A 13,757-nucleotide genomic window follows, 5' to 3' on the forward strand; every position below is an offset into this window, starting at 1 on the left:
GCAGTCTAACTTGGCCATATATGCTGGCTATTGTAATGAAAGTGAATAATTATTTGATAATTATTTGTCCCAGAGAAATCATAAGATGGAACAAGAAGTATGTTCCAAAGCACCCACCTCCTCTATGTTTCTTATCCAGTTTTTTATGTTGTCAAAAGACTTTTCATTTGTGATGTCATACACCAGCATAATTCCCTGTATAAAATTAAGAAAATCTGGTTAGATGAGCTAGCACTATTGGTTGACTTTTGATATATGCACCTATAATTCTTTCTCAAAGCATTATGCCACTGCTGAGAATTTACCCAAAATATTACTATTTAACATATTTAACATATTTTGCCGCTGTTAGAGGTCAAAGACCCCGCCTACATGAAGTTTTAAATTATTAGCCTATAGTCAGCAAAAGTTTAGAGTTCTACTACAACAGCAACCAGGACTCAAATTTTGGAAGCAGCAGCTTTAAGAAAAGATGACAAACCTTTGAGATCCAATCTTCTGGGTCCAGCAGACACTTAGAGCAAAGCTAACACTACGTGCTCTCCCAAAAGCTTTAGGTCTTTCAGACAGTTATGTATGCATACTAGTGTGGGCTCCCAACAATTAGCAAGGCATGGGAAACCACACAACAGCTGCATTAAGCACAGATTTCCAGGTTCACCTCCGTTCCTTATTGGCTTTCCAATCATTCCTCATAGGACAAAGAAAAGTCTTTGGCCATGGACCAGGAGGTGTGGAGAAGACCATGTCACTGCCAAAACCTTTTTAAGTTCTAGAAAGCTCTAACACAGAGCCACAATCATTACCATTTCTCCCCATCTGTATTCTTTAACAAGAGGAGTTATTTGGACCCGCAGCCAGCCTATGAATGGAATGGACCTGTTCATACAGAGCAGTAAGAACATGTAGTAGCAGCATAGCTAGTAATCAGCAAGTTGAAATTAACAGCGTCCCAACATAAGGTATCTCAAATCATAGCATTAAGAACCATTAGAAGCAGTGGTACCACAAAGTATAGGCTCTAAGTCAGTTACTTGACCTCAAGTCATTCTCAGAGGAAAGAATAACAGTAGTTTTTGTAGGTGACTTTATTTCTAGCCCAGATTTTGCATTCTCTACTAGCTGAAGGAAAAACAATTCAGTGAAATACACTTTTAATATTAAAATCATTCATTACCTATTTTTCAAATATTTCAAATGTTTAAAGGAGCGGATTGCATTAAAAAAACCTTTGCCTGGTTAAAGCTTGGCAACTTAGCTTATTATAATCTGCAGAAATTGTAATCATATTCAAGACAACAAGAGGACTTGAAGTTTCATCACAAAAACAGGACTAGACAAAGTACCAGCAGGTTTAGAAAATGAAAACAAAACCCCCCCCAAAAACACCAAACAAAAAAAGCCCAACCAAACCACAAACTTAATTCCCTGCATCTCCAGCCACAATTATCCAATCCTCCAGTTGAAGGCTTATATGATAAAACCTTAAGAACAGCAAACCAGTTACACTAGTCGTGCCTATTTCTTTTTCAAGTGAGAGCACTCACCATGGCTCCTCTGTAGTAAGCTGTTGTGATTGTGCGGAATCTCTCCTGGCCTGCTGTATCCCTAGAATTCAGTGAAAACAAGTATTTGTTGGAAGTCATCTTTACACTCTTCTGAGAGTACAGAAGATTTTTTGTCTTTTTAAATAGAGTATCAATATATTGTTACTCATTAAGAAAAAAATACCACTTAGAAGTTGTTTGCACAAGTTTCTTCAGCCCTCAACATCTTCCTCACTCCCAAGCTACCCTATTTACATCAGTGGTTATAGCAGCACCATAAATATGGCACAAAAGCATTTAAATTTTCATGCAAGCAATAAAACTCAGCACTACACAGCCTTCCCTAGAATAATTTAAAAAGGCAGCTCTGATGCATCCAAGTCCTGCATTGAACAAAAATTAAAACATGCAGCAGTAAAACATTTTAGGATAGTGCATTTTCACATACAGTTAGCTATTAAAATCAGCCGCTATACCTTAGTGTGCTGATATTTTATCCTAGATGACTTCAAAGCAGTATCTGTCTGTGAGTGAACAAGAGGACCAAAGCGTTTGGCTATTAGTCACACCTAGGGGGAGCTGAACCCCAAAGGCCTGACAAAAACCAGCTTTTTGACTTACATTACAGACAAAATTTGTAGCAACCACTTCTGGCACTTTACTTCTCTAGTCACAAGAATTCTGGCTTTCATGCAAGTATCACAACTATCTCTTCTAGAACTTGAGAAATTAGCAAGAGCCCTACATTCACCAGTAGCATTTAAAGAGTTTTGCATGTGTAATAATGCTACTCCAGAAACACTCATCTGCTGCTGTCAGGAGGCTCAGTCTCTGCTAACCCACCATGCAAGGAATGGGAGCGTTATCACTCACCTGTGCCTCTGTGAGTACAGCTAGGTATCGAAGTATCAGAGGAGATTACATTTTATTAGGTCGCATATTTTACTTTACAGCTGTGGAATTAATACTTCTCTTCCACACTGAATAGCTAAAAGTGCATTTAAAAGGACAGCTTTTCATAAAATGGGAAGGCGCTATAATGTCCGCATGTGAACAGGCTATTTCCCGTGCTGCTGAAACAGAACCACTCCAAGAGCAAGCCAGAAGAAAGCATAAACCTTATGGAGAGTCAATGAATAAAAGGTATGAAACTTCTAGTACACCCAGGTTCAAAAGATATGAAGTATTCCTGCCCAAAGATTACGTCAATACTCACTGAAAACTTACTTTGGAATACTTACCATATTTGTAGTTTGATTTTCTTTCCCTCTAATTCTATTGTTCTGATCTTAAAGTCAATTCCTGCCAGAGAAAGAGATACTCTAAGTTTTGCAATAAATGAAAAGGAAATATTCTGTTTCCTTTTGACAATTTGGTAAGAGCAAACTTAGGCAAAAGAATTATTCTGAAGTTGTCATTTCTTCCAAACACTAGGAAGCGCTGAGGATGCACAAAGGTTTTGAAGGTTTTCAGCTGCATCCAACATGTCAAGGATAAACTCTCCTGCACAATGAAAACAGACCAAACTCAGACTCACTACTAGAGTTAGTCAAGATTATGAGAGGAAGAATTAATCCCAAAATTCTTCCACCTTACACCAATAAAGGTCACTAGTTTGAACGTACATTTTTCTCAACTTTTGACCAGCCCCTGCAGTTCACGTCAGTTCCCTAGAAACTCTGCTGGCTCTGAGGAAAAAAGTAGATGCTATGACCCCTTAGTTCCTTTCCAAAACTGGCATCTACTTTTGAAAACTGATGTTTAATGCAATCTAATCAGACACCACAGAAAATGGTAAAGATCACAAGAGATAAAAGCTATACAGATAGTTACTGAAGGAGCCTGAAGTAGATCACACATGGGACTTTTTCAAGAACACCAATTTAAGAGTAACTTAGATTTTCTAGGAAGCTCCAAAAGGTATCAAGAAAACGCTTCCCTCCTTCAGAGGGCTTCATAATGTCTTTTAAGGTTTAAAGGGATCAAATGAATGTATAAATCAAGGCCAAGATTTCCAAACAGACTAGCCTTTACCGTGGACTATATTAACTTTCGTGTCTCTCAACCTATACTATTACATAGCTCTAACTGAGACTGCTCAAGTCCCACTACGTGACTGCCAGATTTTTGAATCCCAGGACAGCCACTGCCATGTACCCCCGACTAATCTGTTCTGAAACTAATGGCCCATTTTTTCTTCACTGAATCTTAAATAGTTTGATATTTAGTTATAGTTTGTAAAAGATTGGGGGGGGGGGGGGGCTAGTAGGTTATTTTGTTTACTTAATTTCTTCTTTTCTCGGATGTAATTTAAGTGACAATTATCAAGAGTATCTTAATTGGGAAAATGCTGTTTCTAGCTTTAAGAATTCATCTATCACTTAAACAGGAAGCTACGTGATTTTTTAATATACTAAGTAGCATTTGAATATGAAATATGGACATTCATTAACTATTTGACTTTCATTCTTCTCGCATGTGATATTAATATTTTAATATACTGAAAATATCTAGTTTCATCCACTTAATCTTGATGTGCTATGGATACGTAGCTTAGCCCATTAGTTAGAATACAAGTTATGAGCAGAAATATCACATCAGTACTTTTAACAGCATATGAAATTAACTACATTAATTTAAAATGCTATGACTACTGCTACATTTGCAATTTCCCAGATTCACTAGTAGATTTACAGGCAGAAAGATACTGTCATTAATTTGCATTCTTCTAAAAATGACATAAGAATGTGTACCTTAAAAAAATCTTTATTATATGTAACAGAAGTTTGGCAAGTGTTTCCATTTTTCATTTGAGAGCATTTTGTGTCTCCCTTGTAAAGATTTTTCTCCTAACTAGGGGCAACACCTGCTGAAATCACAGGCAACTGTATTCAGGTCTGAGAACAAGTGACCTTTGATCTGAAAATATTTTCTTTTGGCCTTAAAGGTTATAAAGCACAAATACAGATTTTTCTGGAAAGGGTATTGCATCATAGACAATAGCAAATTAAATCAGTTTTAGAAGTTCCTTTGTGTCTAGGCCTGAAGTCGTAAAATTAAGTATAATAACTGTCGGGAAACCTAGGTTCAGAGACTACTGTAGTTTAATTCTGTGTGTACTGTCAACTACCGAAGCTAAGACACATCAGCATGAACAGTAGAAGACTCCAGCAGGCATGACTCCTGTAAGCAAGCTTACACTGTAGTTAGATATCTATGTGCACCAATCCATACCTTGCACAGACTGGTTTCCTGTGGTTAGTCATCTCCCTTGCAGCACCAAGATGATTTATATTATCATTCCTTTGATCACTTCTAAAACTCAGGATCTGCACAAAAAGTATCTTTTCAGAACTTAGGACTTCTAGTAGGAACTTCACCAAAATTCTCAAATAAAGATGAATTTCAAAGGTAAAAGAAGAATACAAAGGGGAAGGCCATAAATACTTCTGTTATGATACTAAGAAGTTTAACAAATGCAACTGCAACTTTTTACAGGCTAAAATGAACTAGAAACTGGTTTTTCTTTTGTTCTTTCACTTCAGTAACAGGAAGTGGTGAGCTGCAAACATTCGTAGAGCAAGCCTGGTGACATGTGCTACCACTTCCTGCAAAGTACACTTGCACGGATAAGTATGAGCATTGTTTTGGTTACTGATAAACTTTAATTACAGCATTTAAAACACTCCAGTGACTACAGCGTTTAAGGAGTAATTCTTGACAGAAAGTTTCCTTTATTAATTAATTCTTATTTTGTGAAGTCACACACTGGGATAGAAAAGTTTGAAGAGACACTTGGGTCTAATAAAGAGGAGTCATCTGTGAATCACACAGCTTTCCCAGTTTTAAAATGCAAGGTGCCATGTTGTTCTCCAGTAGGGAGAAAAAGCCCAGAAACATTGGATGTCCACCTAAGGTTAAGTTTTAGATGCTTTTAGAAAACACACAGCCAAATTAATTCTTGCAATGCAAAGGCTAATAGGGTAATTATTTTTAACTGCTAAAGCGGAGTTGCCGCACAAAAGTCTGACAGACTGCTGTACACCTATGAAGTCAGCATGTATTAGATATGGATACAAGAGCATCTGTTGCAGGAATCACACACTTTCAGTCCGCAAGGATGAAGTCCGAGCTGAGACCCAAACTATGTGTTGGTTAGGACTGTAATTGCTTGCATTTCCCTTGCAGCATAGGGTAAAAGTAGCTGAGGGCTTGTTGTTCTTCAAACCCCTTTTCAGATCCTTGCTACCTATAGGCCAGGGATGCATCCTCTCTCCTCACTTTACTGAGGCTATTTTCTCCCATAGCTTCCCACAAAACTCTGTCAAATAACACACCAAGCAGAGAAATCCACACACTAAGAAAAAGTCAGTGTCATTAGTGCCACACAAAGACTTACATAAAATGTGAGAGCTGCATGTTGCCATATTTACCTTGTATCACTACACAAAGCTAATAAAATTCACCAGCTAGGATATACCATTGTCCAGCACCATGTAGCCAAATATCAGAAGTCAGGGAGACTGGCCTCACCTAGGCCTCTTTTGGTTTAAGCCAAGAAGTCATGTTCATTTCACCCACCAAAATCTCTTCTGCCACTACTACTTCTTCCACCACTCCACTCCCTAGCTACATGTTCCTTCTTATTCCAGCCAACCTAGGCAGATTTTACTCATAATTAAGCTGTAATGCAATAATTTGAAAGAGACATGAGGAAATGTTCCAAAGAGCTGCATTATAATACTAAATATACAGGACTGCCTGGCAGTTAATATTGAGAGGTTCCTTTTCCCGCTTTAGTACCAATGGCTTTCTACTATAAACCTTAACAAAATTAGTCGGACACAATTCTTACAGGAATGTAATGACAAACAGAGCAGAGATACTGAAACAGTTCATTTTGCTACTTTAGTTTTCAGAACAGTAGCTTACTCTCAAGGCATCACTGTTACTCTTTTGCTCTCCCCTCATCTGTGGTTTTAAGTCTGTAGTTAGAGCTAGTATCTCAGGTTTTTCAGTGCTACAGAATCAGTTTCAGCTAGGTCTCCTCTACAACTTTTCCCTACACAGCACCACTGTTGGGACTTGCAAATAGTCCTGCTCCTTCTTTTAAACAAAATCTGTCCCAGAAAATGTTACAGCACAAAGAAACCAAACGAAAGTATTCTGGCTGGAGCAAGTAAAATGTTACAACATTACCAGCAAATACTTCCTGAAGGTAAAGGTTTCTCTGGTCTTCACTCTACTTAGGGAAAGGTACTGAAGGGGATGTGTTCTTCAGTAATATAAGCAGTGAAAGACAGACAGAAAAGAAGCACCTACAAATTAATGCAAAAAAAAAAAAATCAATTAGTAGCCACTGGCAATCAAACATTAGAATTCTTAATATTTACTTTTATTACACAGTTAACCAGTATTTTAAGTTAATTTTTCATGTAGCTCAACATTAGTTTCTCGCAGCTGGACCTTACGTGTGAGAAAGCTGTATGATAAAATGACAATTCCTCTTGACTTTAACTCAAGGTGATTTAATAGGTTTCCCATTTCACTAAGTTCATAGACTCTGTATATTTAATAACATATTTCTGGTGAAGCTGTACCACGAAATCAGTCAGGAAATCAACCCCTTTCAGAATGCAAATAAATGTCAATCTCTGGTAGTGTACACTAGCCTGTCTATCTACCACAGTAGAATATTTCTCCATCTCTGGCAAAGCAATACTTTATTAAAAAAAAAAAAATACTCAATGTACTAGCATTTTAGATGGTTTAATTTAGTTTTGTTTGGGTTTTTTTTCAATATACAAGCCAAGGAAATCTAAAAAAAATATTAAACACCAAACATCGGCAAAGAACTTATGAAAAAGTTAATACCCAATTTGCTTGCTATCGAAATAAAATATTTTTCCAGTAGAATTACCTGATAAAAAGAAACTTTGTGGCACTTAGCACCATTGGACATAGATCACAATAAAAAGGGATTTATTACAAAACAGGGAAAGGAGTCAAAGTACAAAGTCTCGTTACACTTTTCAGAGATTCACAGAATCACAGGTTGGAAGGGACCTCAGGGATCATCTAGTCCAACCTTTCTAGTAACAGCAGAGTCTAAACAAGATGGCCCAGCACCCTGTCCAGACAACTCTTAAAGGTGTCCAATGTGGCCAAGTCAACCACTTCCCTGGGGAGATTTTTCCAGTGGTTGGCTGTCCTCACTGTGAAAAATTTTCCTCTTGTGTCCAATCGGAATCTCCCCAAGAGCAATTTGTGTCCATTCCCCCTTGTCCTCTCCATGTGACTCCGTGTAAAAAGGGAGTCTCCATCTTCTTTGTAGCTACCCCTTAAGTACTGGTACATGGTGATGAGATCCCTTCTAAGCGTCCTTTTCTCAAGGCTGAACAAACCCACTTCTCCCAGCCTATCCTTGTACGGCAGCTTCCCAGTCCTTTGATCATCTTCGTGGCCCTTCTCTGGACCCCTTCCAGCCTGTCCACATCCTTTTTGTATAGTGGGGACCAGAATTGTGCACAGTACTCCAGGTGTGGCCTGACAAGCACCGAGTAGAGTGGGATAATGACTTCTTTGTCTCTGCTGGCGATGCCCTTTTCGATGCAACCCAGCATCCTGTCAGCCTGTTCACCAGGACCCCCAGGTCCCTTTCCACAGAGCTGCTCTCCAGCCAGGTGGATCCCAGTCTGTACTGCACTCCCAGATTATGTTTTCCCAGGTGCATGACCATACACTTCTTGCTGAGCCTCATAAGATTCTTGCTGGCCTACTCTTCCAGCCTATCCAGGTCTTCCTGCAGAGCAGCTCTCCTTCTGGAGTGTCTACTTCCCCACTCAACTTGGTGTCATCAGCACACTTCATCAGGCTACACTTGATCCGGTTACCCAGATCACTTATAAAGATATTGAATAACATTGGGCCCAATATTGATCCCTGGGGACTCCACTAGTGACAGGTTGCCACTTGGAAAAGGAGCTATTTATCACCACCCTTTGGGTGCGGCCTGTCAGCCAGTTCCCCACCCACTGCACAGACCACTTGTCCAGGCCATAACACATTAATTTCTTCAGGAGGAGGGTGTGGGGGACCATATCAAAGGCCTTGGAGAAGTCCAGGTAGACAATATCCACCGCCTGCCCCATGTCAACCAGGCAAGTCACTTTGTCGTAGAAGGCCACCAGGTTTGTCAAGCACAATCTGCCCTTAGTGAAGCCATGTTGGCTTTTCCCAATCACGTGCTTCATTTGACTTGTGAGGGCCCCCAGAAGGATTCGTTCCATAACTTTCCCAGGGATTGAAGGAAGGCTGATGGGCCTATAGTTACCCGGATCCTCCCTTGAGCCTTCTTGTAGATAGGGGAACATTTGCCTTCCTCCAGTCCTCTGGGACATCCCCTGTTCTCCATGACTTCTCAAAGATTATGGAGAGTGGCCTTGCAATGATGTCAGCCAGCTCTCTCAACACCCTTGGGTGGATGGTGTTCAGGGCCCAATGATTTGTAAGGGTCAAGATCCTGTAATAATTCACGTACTAACTCTTCCTTCACTGATGATGGGTCGGTGTTTGGATCAACCGGCAATTTCTTTCCTAAAGCCTGGGACCCAACAGTGTTGGCAAAGACAGAGGTGAAGAAGGCGTTGAGGACCTCTGCCTTTTCAGCATCGTTGGTGATTGACTCTCCTTTTCTGTTTAACAGTGGGCCTATGTTTTCCTTCTTTTTCTGCTTGTGGTTGACATGTCTGAAGAAACCTTTCTTGCTATTTTTCACATCTACAGCCAGTTTCAATTGAAGTCAGGCTTTTGCTTTTCTAACTACATCTCTGCACGCTCCGGCAATGCCCTTGCAGTTTTCGGCAGATAATCCTCCACTCCTCCATCTCTAGTATGCTTCCCTTTTGGATTTCAGTAGACCCAGGAGGTTGTGGTTGAGCCATGGGGGCCTCTTGCTCTGCTTACTTCCCTTTCCTTTGTAGGGGATAAATTGGCTTTGTGCTTCCAAGAGAGAGTTCTTGAAGAACTCCCAGCACTCACTAGCTCCTTTGTCTTCCATGGAAGCTTCCCATCGAATCCCTCCCAACAGAGCCCCGAGTGCACTGAAGTTTGCTCTTCTAAAATCCAGAACCCTTGTCTTAGAGCTGGCCTTCAGCACACTCAGCAGGATCCTGAACTCCACAATATTGTGGTCACTGCAACCAAGGCTATCACTAACTGAGATATTACAAAGCACGCTTTCTCGGTCCAGCAGCGCCTCCTTCCTGGTTGGCACGTCTAACATTTGTATGAGGAAGCAGTCCTCTATGCATTCATTCTAGGCACTTGGTGGATGACATGTGTGCTGCCATATGGTTCTTCCAGCAGATGTCTGGGTAGTTGAAGTCACCCACCAGGACCAGGTTCTGTTGGCCAGAAGCTTGCTTTAGCGCCCAAATATCGCTTTGTCAGCTTCGTCATCGTGGTTAGGAGGTCAACAGCAGATGCCCACTGTGAGGTCCTGCTTGAAGATGACCCTTTTGACTTTAACCCAGAGACATTCGATAGAGCAGTCGCAATCACCATAGTTGACTTTGATACATTCAAGGTGTTCCTTGATGTAGAGTGCAACTCCTCCACCTCTTCTACCTTGCCTGTCCTTACAAAAGAGCCTGCAACCATCCATTGCGATCCCCCAGTCATTTCAGTTGTCCCACCATGTTTCAGTTACTCCTATGATGTCATACCCTTCTGAGTGGGCATGGAACTCCAGTTCCTCCTGTTTGTTACCTAGACTGCGTGCATTTGTATACACACACTTGAGGTGATTCCTCTTCTGTTTCACCTCTTGGGAGACAGCTAAGGAACCTTTATCACCACAGTGCTTGGCCTGACATGCTGGCGTGAGCGTTTTCGCAATGGATCCCACCCCCTAAGTCCTTCAGTTTAAAGCCCGCCTCGCCAGATTAGCCAGTCTACTGCTGAAGATTCCCTTACCCCTTTTAGACAGATGGATTCCATCCCTCCCTAGCATGTTGTCATCATTGAAGAACACCCCATTGTCATAAAAGACAAACCCCTCACAGTGGCACCAGCCACGTAGCCAGGAGTTGATACACATTATGCACCTGTTTCTGGCTGCTCCCTTCCCTCGAACTGGCAAAATGGAAGAGAAGATCACCTGGGCACCAACGTTTTTCACTTGCTCCCCCAGGGCTCGAAAGTCTTCCTTGATTTTACCCAGGTTGTGGCTCTCAATGTCGTTCATGCCTACATGAAATAGTAACAGCGGATAGTAGTCTGTTTTCCTGATCAGTTGTGGCACCCTCTCGGCCATGTCTTGAACCTTGGCTCCTGGAAGGCAGCATAACTCTTGTGACTCCCTGTCAGGTCGGCAGATGGGTGCCTCAGTACCCTTCAACAGAGAGTCACCCACCACAAGCACTCGTCGTTTCTTTTTACGATGTCCACTGTGTGTTGCTGGTACAGTTTCCCCTTGCAGGGGACTTCGCAGACCTTGCTCATGGGTGTCCTCAGTCGTTAAGGCTTCATATCTGTTTCTGATTGTGATGGTGGAGGGTGCAGGCTGATGTGGAATCCTGCTCCTGTGAGTCACCAGGGTCCACGGTGCCTCATTCTTGGCGGTGTCTGCCACAGGAACATGATTCTGAAACCACCTGTCTATCTCTGCCTCAGCTCTTCTAATACTGCGCAGCCTCTTAACTGTTTCCTGCAGTTCAGCCTCCTGATGTAACAAGTCATCAACCTGTGCACACCTCGTGCAGGTACTTACCTTATCATCAGGAGAGGGGTTTGGGCAGTTGCCGCAACCCACTGCCTGTACTGATGTGTCCTTTCTTACCAGACCCGTCTGGGTGGATGAATCTGACATCTCGGGGGCTTTTGCTGAACAAACAGTGGTTTTAGCTCTGAGGCAAGTGCCCACCATTCCGCCTGAGACCAAAGCACTTGCCTGAGCTGTGGACCTACAAGCGGGCTGTGGCGTCCCTCCTGCTCGCCCTGCCTGTGCAAACTGCCACGCAAACTGCCGTGCCACGCCCTTCTGCCGCGTCATGCCCTGTTTGCCCATCCTGTTCACCGTGCTCCCTAGGGGCCGTTTAAATCTCCCGCCGTTGCTTCTGGCAGCGCCCCACCCCGCAGCAGCTGCACGTCAGCCTCACTCGTGAGAGCTGCCTGCTCCTGACGGGTCCCTCTGCTCACCCTCGGGCTTCTCGGGTACAAGGAACAACCTTGCCTGCCCCGATCTAGCGCTGAGCCACGGGACTTGCCCTTGCTGCTGCTGTGCTCCTCACTGAGTGCTGTTCAGAGTTAGGCCGTGTTTGGTCAGCATCATCATTCAGAATTAGATGGGGTAGACAAATGCAGCATCAGAACAGCTGGAATTTATGCATTAACTTTCAAGCTGGGCTTGCTCCAGCTTCACAGCATTAGTCCTTCCTATCCTACTGTGTTTATATGTGGGGTTGTGGGGGCTTTCATTTTTTTCAATGGGCAGAGCTGGAGAGGGAGAAAATTTTGCAATTTCTCTACTGCAAGACACAACACACAAGACTTCAAAATACACAGAAGGACAGGAAATATTTTCCTGCAGTCACTTGGAGTTAAGGCTGAATTAAAACCACCTCAGAAATGAGCAAGCAGGTTTGTAATTTACCTTCAAAAAAAAGGAAGTGAGAAGAGGGGCATAACTGAAAATCAATATGCTTCACCTTCAGTTTGTTGAATTCTGGGAGAGGATTACTTGGAAAGTACTCCTCCCTATAGGCTTTGCTTCTTGTGAACTGGAAATGACTAAGTTGCATAGATGAACATCAGAACTCGCAAGCGGTAGTACTTCTATAGCATAGCTATAACAGCTGGTATTGTTCTGCTGTTTCTCCCAAGCATGGGTCTGAATTTGAGAGCGCTGTCACAAGCCTGTAATCGCCAAGATACTGCAGCACTAAGTGTTTCAGAATCAACTGCTGCCAGTGCATTTGCTCTTCATTATACTTTGAAGAGTTGTAAGCAATAGGTACTGAAGGACACCAAAGCACTCTTTTACACACCTTGCTCACTGTAAAATGACAAACATGCAGATATCAGCACTGATCACACACACAGGCTTTGCATGGACACAAGTGAACTGAGCTGAAGAGTTTTAACATCTTCCGTGCAGATTCCAAGCATGGAAAGACCTATAGAACAACACTCTTCCAGAAACTTGTTCTTTTCCATACACATCCAACAGCTGAGGGACTTCAATTTGTTCCCATAGATTTTCCCCACAAGCTTACCCAGGGATCACTTTTTTTTTTTTTTTTGCTCTCAGCAATAGGTATTGCAGGATTTGGATTAAATACACAATTATTTTTTAGTGGTGTTTTTAAGCAAATATTTTCTTGTGTTACATCAGTATAATGTCTCAATCTGCAAAGGCAGATAAATGAAGCCTCAGAAATTTGCTTTTCTATTAGATCTTTCTTGAAGGGTTTCAGTAAACATAAATTACCAAGTAGTAAGCAAAATCAGTGCAAAAGGCAGGGTGGGGAACACTTGCAACACACCAGTGTGTCATACAGCCTCACGTAAAAGAACAAAGTCTAACCATTTTGAATGTGAAAGTTTGGCTTTAGCCTCTAGTAACATCTGCAAGGCATTTTCAGACAATCTCAGCAATGTATCGCTATGTAAATTAAAGATGCAGTAGCCTTTTATTGTGACCATTCAAAATACAGCAGATTAACAGGAAGAAACACACCAGTGTGAAGGTCAGCATTTTTAAAGTGTTGCAAGATAAAATTTATTTTAGAGCTATACACAAGTGCAACCAGATTTATTCATCCTTCCACAACTTAAAGGGACAAAGCTGTATTCTATTCCTTCCGGACAGCCCAAAAGAATCCATGAAACACTACTAAATTCAGAGTGGGCTGAATAGGCTCCTTCCAGTTATCTGCCCTTTCTTTATCTTACTATTCACCCATACAAAGAATCTAATACAAGTATCATATACAATGATAGACAGTGTCTTGCACCTTGAAAGATATTAATACAGTAAGGTTCTTCAGGTTTAAACACACTACACTGACAAAATAAATATATACAAATGGCTAATGTAGGTAAGTCAATAAAGAATGCAGGTGCCACATGTATACATATGTCCTGGTTTCAGCTGGGGTAGAGTTAAATTTCTTCATAGCAGCTAGTATGGGGCTATGTTTTGGATTT

At 41.7% G+C, this 13,757-nt stretch overlaps 1 protein-coding gene across 1 annotated transcript in view; it reads right to left on the reverse strand.

Moving 5' to 3' along the window:
- The window catches only part of RAB8B (RAB8B, member RAS oncogene family), a 35,388-nt gene that overhangs the window by 8,877 nt on the left and 12,754 nt on the right, over positions 1-13,757 (reverse strand). The window contains exons 2-4 of the mRNA XM_075100049.1: positions 2,789-2,849; positions 1,548-1,608; positions 118-195 (exon numbers count right to left, since the gene is read on the reverse strand). Of these exons, the coding sequence (XP_074956150.1) occupies positions 118-195; positions 1,548-1,608; positions 2,789-2,849 (200 nt within the window). The remainder of the gene's footprint in view (positions 1-117; positions 196-1,547; positions 1,609-2,788; positions 2,850-13,757) is intronic.

The sequence above is a fragment of the Phalacrocorax aristotelis genome, chromosome 7 (genome assembly GCF_949628215.1).
Source record: "Phalacrocorax aristotelis chromosome 7, bGulAri2.1, whole genome shotgun sequence".
Lineage (NCBI taxonomy): Eukaryota > Metazoa > Chordata > Aves > Suliformes > Phalacrocoracidae > Phalacrocorax > Phalacrocorax aristotelis.